Source organism: Gymnodraco acuticeps, unplaced genomic scaffold (assembly GCF_902827175.1).
Source record: "Gymnodraco acuticeps unplaced genomic scaffold, fGymAcu1.1, whole genome shotgun sequence".
Classification (NCBI taxonomy): Eukaryota; Metazoa; Chordata; class Actinopteri; order Perciformes; family Bathydraconidae; genus Gymnodraco; species Gymnodraco acuticeps.
This window is the reverse complement of record NW_022990334.1, coordinates 1,386,694-1,405,148: the sequence shown is the minus strand read 5'-3', so window position 1 is coordinate 1,405,148 and position 18,455 is coordinate 1,386,694. Positions and strand designations below refer to the sequence as shown.

General features: G+C 40.4%; 1 protein-coding gene across 6 annotated transcripts in view; it reads right to left on the bottom strand.

Moving 5' to 3' along the window:
- si:ch211-26b3.4 (connector enhancer of kinase suppressor of ras 2) overlaps window positions 1–18,455 on the bottom strand; it is a 100,598-nt gene that overhangs the window by 4,472 nt on the left and 77,671 nt on the right. For 4 of the 6 annotated variants that reach the window (XM_034223171.1, XM_034223170.1, XM_034223169.1 and 1 more), the window contains 12 exons: window positions 17,525–17,611; window positions 16,510–16,718; window positions 11,531–11,568; window positions 11,390–11,432; window positions 10,181–10,229; window positions 9,298–9,470; window positions 8,124–8,197; window positions 7,924–7,995; window positions 6,237–6,307; window positions 6,056–6,156; window positions 4,786–5,377; window positions 394–689 (listed from right to left, as the gene is read on the bottom strand). In XM_034223171.1, coding sequence (XP_034079062.1) covers window positions 394–689; window positions 4,786–5,377; window positions 6,056–6,156; window positions 6,237–6,307; window positions 7,924–7,995; window positions 8,124–8,197; window positions 9,298–9,470; window positions 10,181–10,229; window positions 11,390–11,432; window positions 11,531–11,568; window positions 16,510–16,718; window positions 17,525–17,611 — 1,805 coding nt within the window. The remainder of the gene's footprint in view (window positions 1–393; window positions 690–4,785; window positions 5,378–6,055; window positions 6,157–6,236; window positions 6,308–7,923; window positions 7,996–8,123; window positions 8,198–9,297; window positions 9,471–10,180; window positions 10,230–11,389; window positions 11,433–11,530; window positions 11,569–16,509; window positions 16,719–17,524; window positions 17,612–18,455) is intronic. The other 2 variants (XM_034223173.1, XM_034223172.1) reach the window with 2 other exon arrangements.

The window sequence follows — 18,455 nt, the reverse complement described above, 5'->3', positions numbered from 1 at the left end:
GCTAACTTCAGTGCATATCTGCAACACAATACAAAGATGTTGATTTAAAATCTTATTTTATACATTATATATTTTTTCCCCCCTGGTGCTAATATGTATGTTAGTTTTTGCTACAAGTTATTTCCTGCTTAATGACATGTTAAAATGTGGTTTGTAGTTTTCTTTGTGGTTTTTAGTTAAGGTTGTGTGGCTTGGTGCGATACAATGGACTCAATATACGTAGACTACTTTACTTATTAAGGATAAGCATGGTAAAGCAATTTACTGCGCAATATAGTACAGTTGCAATTAAACTAGTATGCTAAGAAGCGAGATGGGACCCAGCACCGGAGTTTGGCCTAAGCATGGAGCTCTGCAGAGGGACACTATTGTAATAATCTGTGTTTGTGCTACCTTCAAGGTGCTGCGGAGGGCTCGGACCCGGTGCAGCCTGTCGTTGAGCAGAGGGTCCCTGGCTCTCTGTGTGAAACAACGTCGAAACTCCTGCCTGCTACAGGGTCTTGAGTCCCCTAGGGCCGTCACGTTGGCTTGCTCCAGGGCCCGGTACAGCTGCTCTAGCCCATCCAACGGCTCCGGCTCGCGGCATTCTGACACCCGCCGCTCCCTTCCCTCAGACACCCTCCTCTCTCTGCTCTCAACTCTCAACTCCCGCAGGTCTGAGACACCCAGGAGAGGAGTCAGATTCACTGCTATAATGACACAATGAGCTTCAGTTGGATTAAGTGTGTGAATATAGAGCTCAAATAATCAATTAATTGGATAATTGACAACAACTGTAACTGCAACTATCCTTATAATTGATATTGTGGTGATTGACGCCTCCGACTCCCGTCTCTCGGCACCACAATCTTCATATTCATATTATATATTCATATTTTCAGCCACTAAAATGTCCCAATGTTGGTGGTTAGCTGACTATTACAACAAGTCCTCCAACTCATACGACCAAATGGGCCGATTGCTCAGGCCCTTATTACGACCAAATATGTTGTTTGTTCAAGCGCTTAATACGTCCTATGATTACGTTTTAAAGTTTTCGCCTCTAGTGCTCCCGTTGAATGCAAACGTTACAGATGGTCGTTTATTCACAAATAACCCTCTCTGTAAAATCCTAAATTGTAGGATAGTTTGGCCATTAAAACGCTTTTTGATTAGATTTCTAGCGAGAAGTGTATATTGTACTTTTAGAATCCACGTCCAGTCGATATGTAGGATCTATAGTTTGATAGATATTACGAAGATGATTTGAGGTATGCGGCAGCCTCCATGTAAAGTTACGGGTTGAAAACAGTATTTCCGGTCTCGAGGTTTTCAAAATAAAACCAATGATCAAATTATTTAACAGGGATATCTGCAGTACTCATCAACTAAAAAACATCAGCTTATCCTTGTTAATTATACGACATTAATTGGTTTAAATTGTGTACAATGCTTTTGTGTTTTTCCCATAGGTGTTTCTCTTTCGATTCTGAGAGACACCTTTCTTTTTTCAGAGGTTTTGATAGGCTAAAACATCGATTGTTTTAGCCGCAATGCACGTCGGGATATGGTGTTTATATGATATGAAATCGTAAAAAAATTTTTTTTAAATAAAATAATACTTTATTCCGAGTGTTCTTGCTTTTCTCTTTGGAAGTCATCACATAACGGCATTGTAATACACGGTTCGGCTGCATTAAATATACCATATCTGCTGTAGATATTTATTTATAGAGCCCTGATCAGAAGACCTTTTGACAAACTGTAAGAAATGCCGCCAAAACTGAATACGTGACGTGGATCATAAATATATCAGCAATTAAACAACATCTTCCATTTCTTTTCACACAATACGTCTCCTTGCAGTATCAACACTAATTCGGCTGACTTTTATATTTGATACAATTAGTAGATAGGCTATATTTACACCATAACGGTGCACAGCTGATAGAAAGGGATTTTTGTGTCGTTTTTAAAGATATTATTTAGTGAACTACCTTTCCAACTCCTCATGCAGTTGACTGTTACAGGTTTATACAGGTTCATGGTACAATGCATAAGCTTCAAATCGAGAGACTGAAACTGTGTTTTCCTTTACCGTTCTGTTTTAATTTCACAATAAAGTTAATAGTCATATTATGTTTGATATTATTATGTTTTATTAACTACACCACTGTTTTTTTTAACCCGCACCGCCTAGTGGTTAAAGCACGTTATTGAATGTTGTTGTTGAATACGTTTTATTTGATGAAAACATTTAATTATTAAGAGTAGCCTACATACAAAATTGGGGGAAAGTAGAAGGCATGGTAGAAATATAGAATAGAAAATATCAAGAAGATACTGTAGTGATCTCTACAATAAAACAGTTTAGTGCAGGACGTCCAAAGATATTAACAGGAGGATGTGCAAAACAGACAAACTAATAAGGCTTTATTTAAACATTAAAGAATACTTTAAGTTAAGGTCTTCTTTTGAATAAGACATTTTTTTTGGGTTATCCACAGATAAATATGGAGTCTGACAAAGTAATCCAATATATTGCATAATTTATTTTGGCACTTGACAATCACCTTCCCTGAATTTGACTCATGTGTAACTAAAGTCTGATTTAAGGGTCGTTTATATTTCACATCATTAATCAGAATCTGCAAAGTAACTAAAATAAATGTAGTGGAGTAAAAATACCAGGTTAACCTCTGAATTGTAGTGGAGTAGAACAAAGTAGTACATGCTGCTGTAACAAAAACATTTCCCAACTTGGGATCAATAAAGTATATCTTATCTTAAGATGATCGATGGCTACTGCCATATTTGCAAAATGTGCCTCTGAACCTTGACAAGTGCATGTTTCAGGCTTATCAATGAACAACAGGAGGGGTCACAAACATAAGACCAGCTGTTAAATAAAGCTCTTCTGACCTTAGCTGGCATGTGGGTATATTAATTCACCCATTTATTAATTATATGTTTTAAATTTGATAACACCACTGTGTTTCGTATCCCCTAAACCTCTAGGGTGTACACAGTTAAATACTGACAACTTCTAATTGTGGGAAATACGAAAATGTCTTATAAAGAGACGTAACATAGAACAAGTTGCGAAACACACAATAGCCATCATGTGTAGTTTTAGGGCTGTTTGACGCTCAGCGTAACCTTGTCGCACTGCCACTCCAACATCCAATCACAGGGCTTGATGACTAATCACGGGGTTTGTAAAGCAAGGCGGATGTTGTAGTCCCAAACGATAGTTGGGGATTCTGGGTAGTGTAGTGTCTTCGGAAACTGTAGAGTCTTAACTCCGAACAAACTATTTGTTTCTCTGAATCGAAGGACAAAAACACAAAAGCATTGTACACAATTTTAAACCAATCAATATTGTGTAATTAACAAGGATAAACTGATGTTTTTTAGTGGATGAGTAATGCAGATATCACTGTGTAATCATTTGACAGTGAGGGGAATATATCCGGTTGTATTATGAACACTTCGAGACCGGAAAAACTGTTTTCACCCACGCTAACTTTACATGGAAGCTGCATACACGTTCTCCTGGCGAGACCTCAAATCTTCTTCGTAATATCTATCAAACTATAGATCCTACACATCGACTGGCCGTGGATTCTAACAGTACAATATACACTTCTCGCCAGAAATCGAATCAAAAAGCATTTTAATGGCCAAACTATTCCACAATTTAGGATTTTCCAGAGAGGGTTATTTGTGAATAAACGTCCCTCCGGAGCGTTTGCAATGAACGGGCCGGGAGCATGTTGTTTCTTACATGACCACTAGAGGTGCTCTAGTGGTCGTGTAAGAAACAACATACACTTTAAAACGTGTCTCTGGGTCGTAATAATATATGGTAGTTTTTTGTAGGAGGACAGGCTGGACTATTAAGTTATTTTGGACAGTTGCTTTCAAATAATATCTAAAATGGTATGTTCCTTGCTTGAGGCTGGATAAATGAGACTTTGATTGTACTGCACGAGTTGTGTGAGGGGATTGAAAAAGGGAGATTTGATATACTTTTGTTGTTGTGGCGCGGTTCCTATTTACTTACATTTGTCAAGACTTTTCTCCATTTTCAGATTCTTTGTTCATCGTGGGGCATTTGATTAAAAAAACTTCTCCTTAACAAATTCAAGGTAACACAGGGTGAGTAATTGGTATACACATGCTTATTTCGGGTTATTCCATTAAGAAGTAAAGCTAAAGTTCCCCTTTGTTCACCAGAAAAGTGAAGGGCCTTTTGTCTGCGTTACAATTGCTTTTACTTTTGATAAGACTTATACTATGGAGTATTTTACAGTGCTGTCAAATATACTTAAGTGAATATATCTGAATACTTCCTCTAACACGGACTAAATTAAACCCTCTTAGCATTAATGCATTGTATGTATTGACAAATGTATGCTGTGTTTCCTCTCAATAACCTGTGTAACATAACCTGGCCAGCTCCACTTTCAACTCATACCCTGCTTACATCGGATTTCTTAATATTACATAAAAATGTATATGCAGTACTGTCAATTCTATGATAATCTCTAATTAAGGAAATCATAATTTATGGCACATTAGCTACTTAATAATAATAATAATAATAATAATACATTACATTTATAAAGCGCTTTTCCTGGTGCTCAAAGCGCTTACAAGCAAGTAAAACAAAATAACAACAAAAGTAGAAAGTGCTAAGCTAAACCACTTTCTCTGAGGACCATAGGGACCTTTTCATGCATTGTGTTGTATGAAAAGTGTTTTCTCTCCTTGTATAAAACAGATTATGTGTAATTTCCTTACCGTTCTCAGCCTCGAGTATATCTGCAGCCTGCTCCTCTGCCTCCTCGTCCTCGCTCCTCTCCTCCATGTGAGCCGGGGTGTGCAACAGCTTAGCTGGCATGGGGTCTCTGTTCCTGGGCAGACTCTGGCTGCGCTGCTTGTGAGAGCGTCGGTGTGTGTGGCTGTGTGTGTGTGGCCCTCGCTCCAGAGGGAAGGGCCCGTCCCGCTCCCTGTCCCTCTCTGCGGCGTGGTGTCTCCGTACGGGCAGCGTGGCCTGTCTGAGTCTCTCGGGGGACATGCCATGTCTGCCCAGCCCTCCGTACAGTCCCATATCTCCTGCCATGCTCCCCATCAGGCCCCCGTAATCATTCTCCCCCGGGGCCGTCTGGAGGAAGTGCAGCCCTGAGCTGGTCAGAGGGGTCTCGATGAGGTCCTGCCAGGAGCGTCTCTCACGGTGGGTGGAGCGGCATCCTGATGAGTGGGTGCTGGTGCTGCCGGTGCCCATGCCCATACCATCTCCACGCTGGTCCTCGGCCGAGGAGTGGGAGTGCGTTGACTCGCTGGAGAAGTGCCGCCCGTGCTTGGGCTCTGGGAAGGGGCTTGAAGAGTTCACCTGGAGAGTGAGAGGGGAGGTGGAAGAGACCATCTGTGGAGGGATGGGGGAGGTGGAGGCACTCATCGATGGAGGGAGTGGGGACGGAGTGGAGCGCATAAGGCTCATGGAGCTGACCGAGCGGGGCAACTGGTCGTAACTGTGAAGGAAGTTATTCTGAAGGCCCAAGGGTGAGTGAGACAGGTGGGAGGATACAAGTTGACAGAAAGGTGAAATGTAAGCACAGATACAAGGAAAAACGTGACCCGCAAAACAAGGAGAGTGACGAGGTGCAAGGAAAGAGAGAAGAAAGAAGGACAGGAAATATAAAGGGCAGAAAGAGAACAAAAGATGAGAGCAAACAAAGCAATGAGATGGCAGAATGACTGTTGTATGGCTCAGCTGTGGAAACATGGTACCACTGGACCTTCTTTATGTACAAGTCCTGTTCAGGGCTACATTATCTTTCAGAGATGTGATGAGCGTTGGCAATTGACGCCATCTAGAGGTCAGATTAAGAAAAATTCTGGCAGCAGAAAGCAGATAATCTTGGCTGCTTACTCTCACACTCTGATGTTTTATTAATGCTGAGAGCTCTGGTCTTTGCAGCTCGGAAAACTGTGGAGCTTTTAGGAATAAAATATTCCATCCGAATGAAACACTGCAAAGAAAATGTTAAGTGTGTGTTTGTGTGCTTACTGATGGCGTGCGGTGATATGTGTCACAGAGGGATGAGGGTCCCTCCTGTTTGAGCGTCATCGAGCCATCGACCTCGTCTTGATCGCTCTCACTCCAGTAGTCTGAAATCGAGTTAATAACACAAATGTTTACAATTGACGGGCAAAAATCGGTTTTATCTAGGAAAGTGAATCCATCTCACCTTCATCTGGGCGTGGCACCTTGTCATCTGGTGTGTAGCCGATGGCAGCTAGCCCCAGTCGGTTCATCCACCTATAGGAAACAAGGAGAGGAAAACATGTGAGATGTGTGAAGGAAGGAGAAGAAAGGTGACAGAGGAGGAGAGAAAAGGATGGGTTATACTGGGTAAGTGGTAGGTGATGAATACAAAAAAACGTTGACTATAAATAATTGAAGTGGTGTCTCTGAACGGTTTATAACTGTCTGAGGAGAGAGAGGCATCGAGATGGATGCAGAAAAGGATAAGTGACAATCCTCTGTCCCATCCTCTCTCAGCAGAGTCTCAGATGGTGTTCTCTTTCTACATCCATCCTCCGTCAGATCCCGGCTTGTCCCGTGACTCTGCAGACACCCAATAATAAGGTCGCTGCTAAGAATAGACGCAGAGTCCGTGCACAAGGAACAGGAAACTTGCATAATACAGGAAGCAGCTTCCACATTTATAACAATGTGTCTTATTGTCACAAAGCCCCATGAAAAGACTAAAACTAACAATGAATAATAAACTGGTGTAGCTTATTCCTTTCTGCCATTCAACTCAACTTTTGTCCGAAAAACAAGGGGGTTTGAGCCTCATAAAATATTCCTTCATAAAGATAAGATATAGTTTCATTGAAATAATCCCAGATACACAGTTAGCTCGGCTTCCAGAGATACTCAGTTGTACAACAAATGTGTATTAATCCATCGCTGAAAGTAGTCTCCATAAAATGCGTATTTCCTCCTGTTTTAGTACAGTTTGAGAAGTTTTGAGTTTGGACGCAATCCAGAGTTTAGGATAACTTAATCAGTTTTGGGAATCACTTTTGTCTTTCATTTTATTTAGTATGGTTTCTTATTATCTGTCTGCATACGTTGGGTATATTGTACCACAGGTTATACCTCTTTTCACTGCAAAAACTGTCCCAGGAACCTTTACACGGTAGGAATTCAGGTATTTAATCTGCGTTTTGACTGTAAATGTACTTCTTATGCTATTATTAGTATTGGCCCTGGGACTATCAAGTAGGAGCTTGCTGCAGCAAAGGATGCTGATTGGCCAAGTATGCTTGGATTTCCAATCGCAACTGCTGCAAACACTACATTAGCCTAACACTCCGATGTTATTGCCTCCAGAAGCTGAGAAATCCTGATGTAAGCTTGATGCATTTCAAGACATATATGGAGATTCTTCTGATATACCATCAACTCCCACTTAATCACACGTACAAATGCACATGAAAGGGCTGTCACACATCAACCTCCGAGCACAGCATGGAAGTCAAATATAGCTAGTTAATTACCCTCCCCCAATTATCGCCCCATGTCATTAATAATAATAATAATAATAACTTGGATTTCTATAGCGCCTTTCATAATACCCAAGGTCGCTTTACAAGGAAGAAAGGAGGTGAGAATAATTAGAGCTCATCATACTGTAAACATCTCCAAAATGTCACACGAGCACACACGTGACACAAACAATTACACACACAGTTCTACATTTAACAACAGAGGGCCGGGTTCATGCCTTATTCATGCGCAGTGTTGTGTGGCCTGTTGCCTTGTGTAAACTTGGTTTACTCAGTTAAAATATTCATGAAAGGACACGGGACGTCCCCAGTCTGTCATCCACATTAAGACACAAACACACACTCAGACACACTCACCTGTTCATTTCTTCAAGACAATCTGTGGCGAAGAAGAAGCTCTTGATTTTGGGATGGCAGGCTTTGAAGGCACTGTAGTCAGCCGGGGGAGAAGAAGACTGATTAGTGATTTTTGCGGTAGGTGTGCGTGCGTGCATGTCATGTGGGTGATAGCAAATGTGGTTGATTAGTAATTTCGGCGACATGTGAGGGACACTCACAATTTCCGTCTGCACTCTATGGCTCGGTCTATTCTGAACTCAGGGAGGCTGATGAAGCCCTCAGCCTTCTCATCCTGCAGGCACAGACAGATGGAGAGTGGTGGTACATTATCAACACAGAGAACAAAATGTCATACATACTGATGTACCAATTTTTATGTTGGATAGCAGTACTCTAGTCAAGCATATGAAAACAACATATGCTGTTTGTATTGGCTTCTTTCCCCACTTACAGTAACATGAGGATATATTATAATTGACTATCTAAGCTTTAAAACTGGAGCATAGAAACACATTTTCAGATCTTTTTCTTCCTAATTTGCAGATATGTTTATTAATCTAGATATCCAAACTACACCTTAAAGTCTTAACAGTGAGTCTTTTGCTTGTATCAGGTCAAACTACTACAGACAGCAACGAAAGATACATCTAAATCAGAGCTGCAACATTCAATTAATAAGCAAACATTGTTGGTTCTTTCACAAATGTGACAATTAGATGTTTTCCATGTTTACAGTCAAGTAAATAAATATAATCTGTACTTGCAGCCCTAATACAAAAGCTGAGTGAAAAAGGGTTAACGGTGATATTATATAATAAAGCAATGACAGTAACACGGAATGAATTCCATACACATGAAAATGGTTTGAAATGTTACCCTTAAAAATGTGTTTGGACTAATGATCTCATTATTATATTTATTTTATAACAGTTACCAGTGAAAACTATAATGAACAACATGTACAATGAACTGCTATATTTATATTGTGTACTTTTAATTTGTGTTGGTGTTTTTCTTTCTCAAATCTGTAGCTGGAATCTAACCAGTTGACTTGGCAATCTTGTTATTTTATGTTTAATGTTTATGTTTATGTATAAACGCTTTTATAAAAGCTGGGGAACAAAATAAATGCAATAAAAAGTAAGCAGCAGTGGCTCAAATATTCAATTACCTGGGTTAAGCTTCAAGTGACTGGATCCTACAATGTCTATTATGCAACTCAATAGTATATTTAATTATAGATAAATAAAGCTGTTAATATCTGTTTCAGTTGCAAGATTGTTTTGTAAAAAAAACGTGTTAGAAAAACAGAATGCAGGTGCAGGAAGGTGTTGCGGAGTCTGACTTTAACGATGAGATTCAGGACATATTGACGTGAATGTGATTCCTTACATTTTGGTTGGTATACCAGTAGAGGCAGGACTCCTTGAGGATAAACCAGTACTTCCTCCACTTCTGGGTGAAGTAACCTTTAGCATCCTTCTTCTTCCACAGCCAGCCCTCGCAGTCACCGTGGCCAAGGTCCTTACAGGAAATTCTCCTTCTACTGGCACTAGAGAGGGAACCTAAAAAGAGAGAAGAGAACGTTTTCATTTTCAAAGAATTTGGCAATAAAACGAGGTTCACCATTTATCTAGCGGTTCCAGGCTGGCTAATTCAACATTTCTGGACTTTAGGTCTGCAGTAGCTTACAGTTAAGAGTTTATTCTTGAAAAATCTGATGTTAACTTTTTAATTCCTCTAAACTGAAGATATTTTTAACACATCTCCACAGCATAAGAATATTCAGTGACAGTGATAAATCTAAAAGAGGTAAACAATAAATCGAATACGGCAGGTGTTTGCAAGAAAATATATTGTGCAAGTGCGATGGTTTTGCAACAGTACATGCATCACTTTTGATCAAGAACTGTGCATCTGGACTTTTCATTATATTGTCAGGCCTCCGGGTTAGTTTACAGTTCAGACATTTAGATTGAGACATACTTTGGGGGTGAAACGTTTTCCTACCTATACAGTGTTACAACTTTAACTGACCTTGAAGCAGGCCGCTGTGTCTGTAAATGCTTTGGCTAAACTTGGTGACTGTGTTGTGATTGTGTGTTTTTTAATTGTTTGTAACTGTAAAACTGTCTGAAACTGTGCTGTTACCATTCTTGGGTCAGGACTCTCTTGAAAAAGAGATTTTTAATCTCATTGAGACCTATCCTGGTTAAATAAAGGTAAAATAAAAAATAAAATAAAAAATAAGGTAAAAAAGAGAAAATGAGCCTACCTTTACTTCTCTTTTTAGTTTTCGTTCTTAGAGAGGTGTAATGGAAAGACTAGAAGGGAGAGGGAAAAAAACAATCTAGGTTGGTGTTCATGTACATCGAGAGGTTGTAGCAAGTTCACTCTACATGTTTAGCTTATTTTTATTGTATTATCCAGCCCATAGCAGAGAGGATTACTGGCACAGAGGGATCACAACAGTAATACTGCTGCAGCCAGGAAATGACCTACAACCTGTGATGGAAACAGTGGCGGACTGGCCATCGGGACGTTCGGGACGAATCCCGATGGGCCGGTACCGAAGTGGGCCGGTCGGGCCACTCGGCCAACGCCAATCGCCCCACTTCGGTACCGGCAGGGGCAGACTGGCCATCTGGAGAATCACAGAACGGCCGGGTCGGTTAATTAAAGTAGCGCTGACAGGCGACAGAGGTCCACCGTTTTCCCGCAGCGAGGCTCCCCCCGTTGACAGTCCCCCCCCCCCCCCCCATTCAAAGTCACAGAATATAATTGTGTGGTTAGCAAACACACTTGAATTTCACACTATTGCATTTCAGAAGAAGCTAATGCGAGTAGACGCTAAAGGTATCAACAAAACATAGCTGAATACATCTTTGGGGTTTTTATCTAGGTAACAAAGCTGAGTGAAATCTGTTTACAGTGGCGCTGACTCATTGTACGCTCATACAACTCATGTGCTTTAGAGGAGAGGCGAGGGCCAATGACTAACACAGCTTCCTGTAACCTAAATATGGAAAGCAATTTACCTCATCTGACTTTTATCTTTTATTTAATTATCAGAGTCCCCAATGGATTTGATCTCAGGTATCTCTCCAATTTTTGCCTGACTGTATGTTTAGCCATTATTGCTATTTGGACACACTCCATCTCCATGTAACAGTGGATGAGTCTTCATGTTAAGGCAAAAGAGGTGTTTCATTTCAACGTTACACTTTCTAATCAAATTCTTAACTTAGAATCTGCAGGACTTTTCCCATATTTATTAAAGTTTTAGTTTTTAACTTTTTATAGTGAGTTCATTGTTAATGTGAATGAAGCTTCTGTTGCGTCATTAAAATGCAGTTACAGAATAAAAATGTACTGAAAAAGGCAGCATTATTAAAACATCAGGTAACTAAGCCATCAGAACTATTGATCTATAAAACATCTAAAAAATACACAGTCAGCTCGTTGGCTCTGGCTGCTCTCCTACCTTCCTCATGGAGGCGGCTCCTGAGCTCCCTGAGCCGGAGTACCTACAGGACAACACACAGGATTAAATGTAACCACAAACAACTCTTTCAACTCCTTCCATCAATCCATGTGGTTAAACCACAAACAACCACAGACTCACCGGTCTATTGTGTCCGCTCGCAGTGTGTCCGCACCCCGCTGAGAGAGAAAAGGGGAACAAATGCCTCATTTAAGACTTGCACTTTCTTCTTTGCACCTTTGTTGGTAATAATCATATTGTTGTGATTTATTTAGTGTTTGTATAGGGGATGTATCTTGATAATCCAATTTCTAAACTATGTTCTAACTTTATTTTTTATTTATTTCAATTTTTTTATTTTGTATACAAACCCAAACCCTTTTCCAATTCCACCAATAATATGTTTAAGTGTATGCATTTCAAATATGGATAGAAGTGTTTGTGAAAAACTGTATATGCTTTATGAAATGCCTCTGTGAAACTATGAAAATCCAGTATAAGTTTGGGGAGATCATTATTTTAACAGATACATGTAAAAAGGCAAACTCTGTCCCTTTAAGAGAGGCCTAGATTTTTAAAAGTGGTTTTGTAGAGGATTCAATCATCAATCAGACAAATCTATTTTGAAGTAAAATATTTGAATCCCACCATTAATATTAAAAATTAAATATGAAAAAATGTAATTTAGCTTTGTTCTAAAGTGCTTTGGGGAAGTGGTACCTCAAATTGTAGGGGCCTTAGTTGCTCTACAAAATGTGTAGGACTGCTAGACATGAAACTTCCCTATAAATTGTCCATCGATAAGTTTAAAATAACATGTTGTTTTGCATAAATGTTGATGTTAATCGAAAAGAATCATGCAGAGAGGACGAGGGTGAAGAAACAAGCAGGTCATTAAAGTTAGCGTATGCTTGTTAGTGCCGGATAGTATACTTCATGTGCCACCGAATAGATATGAGTCACCAGCATGAGAAGCTGAGAGGGTTAGAGAGGCTGGTGTTAGCTAAGCTGTTAGCGCTGATGTGTGTATGTGTGTGTTTGCGTGCCTCTTGTTTTAAGCACAGTCGGTCAGTCGCTCTTGTAATTGGTCTGGCTGATGCTGAGTCATGCACCTACTCACAGGGATACGTGTTTTGCGTGCATGTGCGCATGCCAGTGTGTATGTGTGTTTGTCCAGAATAAACTCCTATTTAGACTCAGGCGTGTCTGAGGAGATGGGGATATTAAGATGAGTTAGGATGAGTCGTGAGATGGCTACCCTGCATGCAAATGCACTCCACTGTGCTGGTGTGTGTCTGTTTGTGTATGCCTGTGTGTGTTCTTGTGTCTGTGCTTGAGAGAAAAGTTACAGAGGGGTGTGTTTCAGAGTGTCACCGTCATTCTCATAATCTGTGAATCTGGCAGCCATGCAATGACACTGATCATCCTCACTCTCCTCTACCTGATAGACACAACAACGTGTGTGAATCTGTGAACACCATGACCTATCCTGCAAACACAAACCTTCGGAGAGGACATGCACTTGTAGGAAGTTGTGCGAGTGAGTCAGAGTAAAGCCTTGAAGGTGATTTAGCTGCCACTACTAGTCATTTATTAATAATATTTTTTTTCCTACAGCAGACCGTTTCACATTTGTTAGTAGAAAACAATGCATTAGTAATAGCTGAATTTTATTTAGCTCCTTCAATTTGAGGGTCCTTGTATTATTCAAATTGGCGTTAGTCAAAATGTCTGCAGTAAAAAAACAAGAAATTACATATTAAACGATAAACTACATATACTCCGCCTGTGAAAATAGTCATAAGACTTTTACTCTGATTATTCATGGGATCCACTAGATCCGGTCAACATTACAATGTATTAACACATTGGCATTGTAATATGATAATGTATCAGTCACATGCAAGAAGTGCATCACATAAATTAGAAACCTTACTTATGATTGATAGTTTTACTGAAGATGAGGAGCTTAGCATTCAACTCTCTATCTAAAGATTTACACCGGTTCAAATTCACTTCAAATGCAATGTGTATTTTGCATTTGAAGTGAATGCAAAATGTAATAATGTTTGGACAACGATGGAGCTCCAAGACCACAGAGCAGAGGAATAAGATAAAGTAGATCATGTTCTAACAACACATCCTCACTCCCAGGTCGGCCTATGTTGACGTTATGTCAAGGTCCCCTGTGTCGGCTTTTTCCAACGCAAGGGGGGGGGGCGGCCATGTCGGCTTTTTCCAACGCAAGGGGGGGGGGGCGGCCATGTCGGCTTTTTCCAACGCAAGGGGGGACGGCCCTTAGCGTACATTTTCAACTTTCCGGGATGTCCATAGGCTTCTGTAAAGCTCCTTAAACGTATGTTGTAGACGACTTGAGATCGCGAGCGAATGCTACCCGCAGATCCATTCTCACAGCGTTTATCAACCTTTTTCTTACTCCATATCAAGCGACACTTATTGTTTTTACTTCTTTATTTTAATTGAATAATGTAGGACTTTTGTTGCCGTCAGTTATGGGGAGAGTAGGGGCTCAGAATACTGACATCTGTATTGTTTCATCGTTTTTTCCTTCTAATTTTGTATTATTTTCTAAACCACACACTGTTATTTACTCAACAATAACACATAATTATCCTTGTGTTTATTTATTTGTTTGATTAATAAACACAAGTTGGAGTCCGTCAGGACCGAGGGTCGGAGCAGCTCATAGTATCCTAGTTGCTTTAGAGAATTTTACACCCGGAAGTAAGTATTCTCTCCGCTTCGCTTGACAAACCCTGTGATAGTCCTCAAGCTCTGTGATTGGATGTTTGAGTGTGCGCCGAGGGTTACGCCGAGCGTCGAACAACACTTTGAAATGGGATGGAACCACGGCAGACTGTCCAAAACTGGATTTGAACGGGTCCACCCCGTCCCCCACCCCGTCCCCAGAACTACACATGCTGGCTATTTTGTGTTTCGCAACATATTTAACTTCTATGGCGCGTCTCTGGGAATTGTAGTTTTAAAAGACGTTTTCATATTTCCCATAATAAGAAGTTGCCAGTATTCAACTGTGTAGCCTACATCCCTGGAGGTTTAAGGGGTAGGAAACACTCACATTTAAAACATATAATTAATAAATGGGTGAAAATAGCTTATGCCCATAATGGGCAGCATTAATATATATACCCACATGACAGCTAAGGTCAGAAGAGCTTTATTTAACAGCTGGTCTTATGTCTGTGACCCCTCCTGTTGTTCATTGATAAGCCTGAAACATGCACTTGTCAAGGTTCAGAGGCACATTTTGCAAATATGGCAGTAGCCATTGATCATCTTAAGATAAGATATACTTTATTGATCCCAAGTTGGAAACATTTGCGTTACATCAGCATGTGTAACAGTTGTAAATATGCAGTGGTGTTTATTTGTAAATCATTTAGTATAATCACACAAATTCTGTCTTTTATTTAATAATTCTGTGTTCTTTATTTATTGAATGTACAATACCTGACAAGGTCGGAGATGAACAACTTGGGTCGCAGGTTCCTCAACAGTGCATTACAAGACATCTATCAATATGTGTATACCTCCACCAATAAACCATCTGCACATTTCTTATACTATCTACATACATCTTATAAGAGTATAATACATATGTATAATATCAGTTAAAAGAAGTGCTTCAACATAGTTAACATTGCAGGAAAGCAATATATTAGTACTTTGTCAGGCTTAATATTTATACCCCCAAAGCTTTTTTCTTATTCAAAATAAGACCTTAACCTAAAGTATTCTTTAATGTTTAAATAAAGCCTTATTAGTTTGTCTGTCTGTGTCTCCTATTCATATCTAATAATAAAAATAATACATTTCAATAACGTGCTTTAACCACCAGGTGTCCCTTTCTATCAGCTGTGCACCGTTATGGCGTAAATATACCAATATACCGATTGGATCAAATATAAAAGTCAGCCGAATTAGTGTTGATACTGCAAGGAGACTTATATTGGGAAGAGAAATTGAAGATGTTGTTTGATTGCTGATATATTTATGATCCACGTCACATATTCAGTTTCGGCGGCAGTTCTTCCTGTTTGTCTAGAAGTCTTCTCATCAGGGAACTACGGCAGATATGTAATATTTAATGCAGCCGAACCGTGTATTACAATGCCGTTATGTGATGACCTCCAAAGAGAAAAGCAAGCAAACTCGGAATAAAGTATTATTTTATTTTTAAAATATGTTTTCGTATTTCACAACAGGAAGTCCGGTTAACTAAAATGTCCGTGCGGAACAACAACCCCAACCCATAGATCCGTGGGTGAATAATGTCAATCACCACATTACACACATCCCTTCACATTTTAATTTGAATTTACATTAAAGTATTTCGTGAGGCCTTCTAAAATGTTTTTAAATATAATTAGGGTTGTAGTTGAAGAGTTTGTAAATTATTGCGTTGCCTGGCAACGCAATCGCACAACGGCACGTCCATTAATACAGATACAGATTTCAGTATTCTGAGCCCCTACTCTCCCCATAACTGACGGCAACAAAAGTCCTACATTATTCAATTAAAATAAAGAAGTAAAAACAATAAGTGTGGCTTGATATTGAGTAAGAAAAAGGTTGATAAACGCTGTGAGAATGGATCTGCGGGTAGCATTCGCTCACGATCTCAAGTCGTCTACAACATACGTTTAGGGAGCTATATAGAAGCCTATGGACATCCCGGAAAGTTGAAAATGTACGCTAAGGGCCCTTGCGTTGGAAAAAGCCGACACGGCCGCCCCCCTCTTGCGTTGGAAAAAGCCGACACAGGGGACCTTGACATAACGTCAACATAGGCCGACCTGGGAGTGAGGATGTGTTGGTTCTAACAACATCTATCATCTCAGTAGGATCAAATAATTGTTGATTTTGGTAATTCTTATGGGATTTGTTGACATAAAAAAATCTAGCCAGCATTATCCTTTACATGTTAGTTACATGACATTTCTCTATCCATTTGTAAACAAAATAGACATACAGACCACCACCACTTCTATCTAGCTTAACCAGACAAAAGTAGACACACATTGAAACTGTAAAAAACATATTTTAAATAGGTAAAAGAACCCAGACTGTGTACATACGGGCAAAGCTTCGGGTGGCTGGTCTAGGCGCAGGGTGGAGGACAGCATGGAGGGGCTGATGGGAAAGCTAGGGCTGCTGGGATTGCGGCTCTTGCGCCGAGAGCGTCTGGTGGAATCCCTCCGACTCTCTCTGCCCGGACCCTCGGGCTCCTCCTCGATCACCAGGATCTTGTCGTCGCTGAGGTAACGCAGCAGAGAGTTGTCTGAATCTGTGTGGATGAGGAGGGGTAAAGGCAGGGAGCAGTTAGAGGACGGACAGGCTCAACTTAAAGCGGAAAAACCCACAGAGGAGGGGGAAGAGAAGCGTCGTAAAGTTGAGGGATAACCCAAAAGTAGAGTCAGATGAAACCCTTACAGATAAAAAGCCAACAGAAAGGGATAAAAGGGCCTCAGAGCTGAAGCATCTGATATGGATCCAGCCGGGGACACACAGCTAATCTGTTTGCCATGATTATGCTGATTTGGAGGGCACAACTGCTCAATCCTGTCGGTCAGAGAAAGTGTTATTCCAGATAGAAAAAGCTTCTCATTTAATTTGTTTATTATCCATGTACCTAAATGTGGAGTAAGGGACTGAAGGAGAGAGAAGGAGAAAGGCACACCCCAGTTGTGTGCTTTAATGTTATTCATGGACTTTCTGATGGTAGAGTGGAGGATCCTCGGTTGAATACAGATCAAGTCTCGCTGCAAAACGGTGAAGCTGGTTAGAATTGGTCAAAAAGAAATTCCCTCATTTCCAGAGCAGCTGTATAAATGCAATTTCCTTGCATTTATGTTTCCTTGTAGCTCTGTCCGATACATACCTGGCTGATATGTATCCTCACACAACCACACCATGAAAACCAGAGGATGAGCTGAAATGTGTTGAGTATGGAGCAAAGCGCAAACCGTTTCTATATTTCCATATGCGTGAGGGGCTGTGTGTGTGTGTGTGTGTGTGTGTGTGTGTGTGTGTGTGTGTGTGTGTGTGTGTGTGTGTGTGTGTGTGTGTGTGTGTGTGTGTGTGTGTGTGTACCTCGGCTCCCTCTCTTGCCCATGCTGGGTTCCTTGGGTTCGGCCATCCAGTTATATTCGGGAGGCATGGAAACGGGTCTGAGGTCACCTGGAACGACCAATCAGCAATCAGAGTCGTCTAAGCGGGGGAGGAGTGGGGGTGTCGCGGGAAGACGGTGACTGAGAGACAGCGTGGGAGACAGCTGGACAGGGGTGGACAGGTGAGACAAAGTGTGTGCAGTTGAGGGGGGAGGAACGGGAGACTCTCAATTATGATGTGCAAGGTAGGGATCACACAGCCTTATTTTCATTCAATAATATCAAGTATGTTTTTCATTCTCAGTTTTTTTTAATCCACCACAAGGGGGTTAGTTGAACACACAGTCTGCTAGCATGTTTTATTGATAGCTAATTACCACTTGATATTATTTCAAGTCTTATCAACATAAAAGGGTTTTACAAAAAAAAAAATGGTCACAGGTGTTGGATTTCGAATAGATCAACAAGTGTACGGTGAATATTAACTTTAGTTGTATCTCTATTTTGGTCTCCGGCGACTAATGAGGGAAATATATTGTTATTCAGCAGCGACATAACTTTGTTTTTGTACAATTTATTGCTGGACAGGTAATGTACAGTTGGTAAACCTAAGCATTAATTGTTGAAATAATAGTACTGAATATAGTCTTATTAAGAGCAGAGTTTTCTTACAGAAATCCAAAACAATTACCTCAAAGAGGCTAAAATCTCCATATACCTACACCAAACAATGGAGGATGACAATTACCTTTGGCAAAGAGGTTATATTTGTGGTATGGTTGTTTTTTCAGTAGGTTAAAACAAAATACTGGACGGTTTTTATGAAACTTGGCACCGGGCAAGGAGAATCCATTTATATTGGAGTTGGTCTGACTCACAGGTTAATACATGCATTATTTTTCATGATGGAGTAC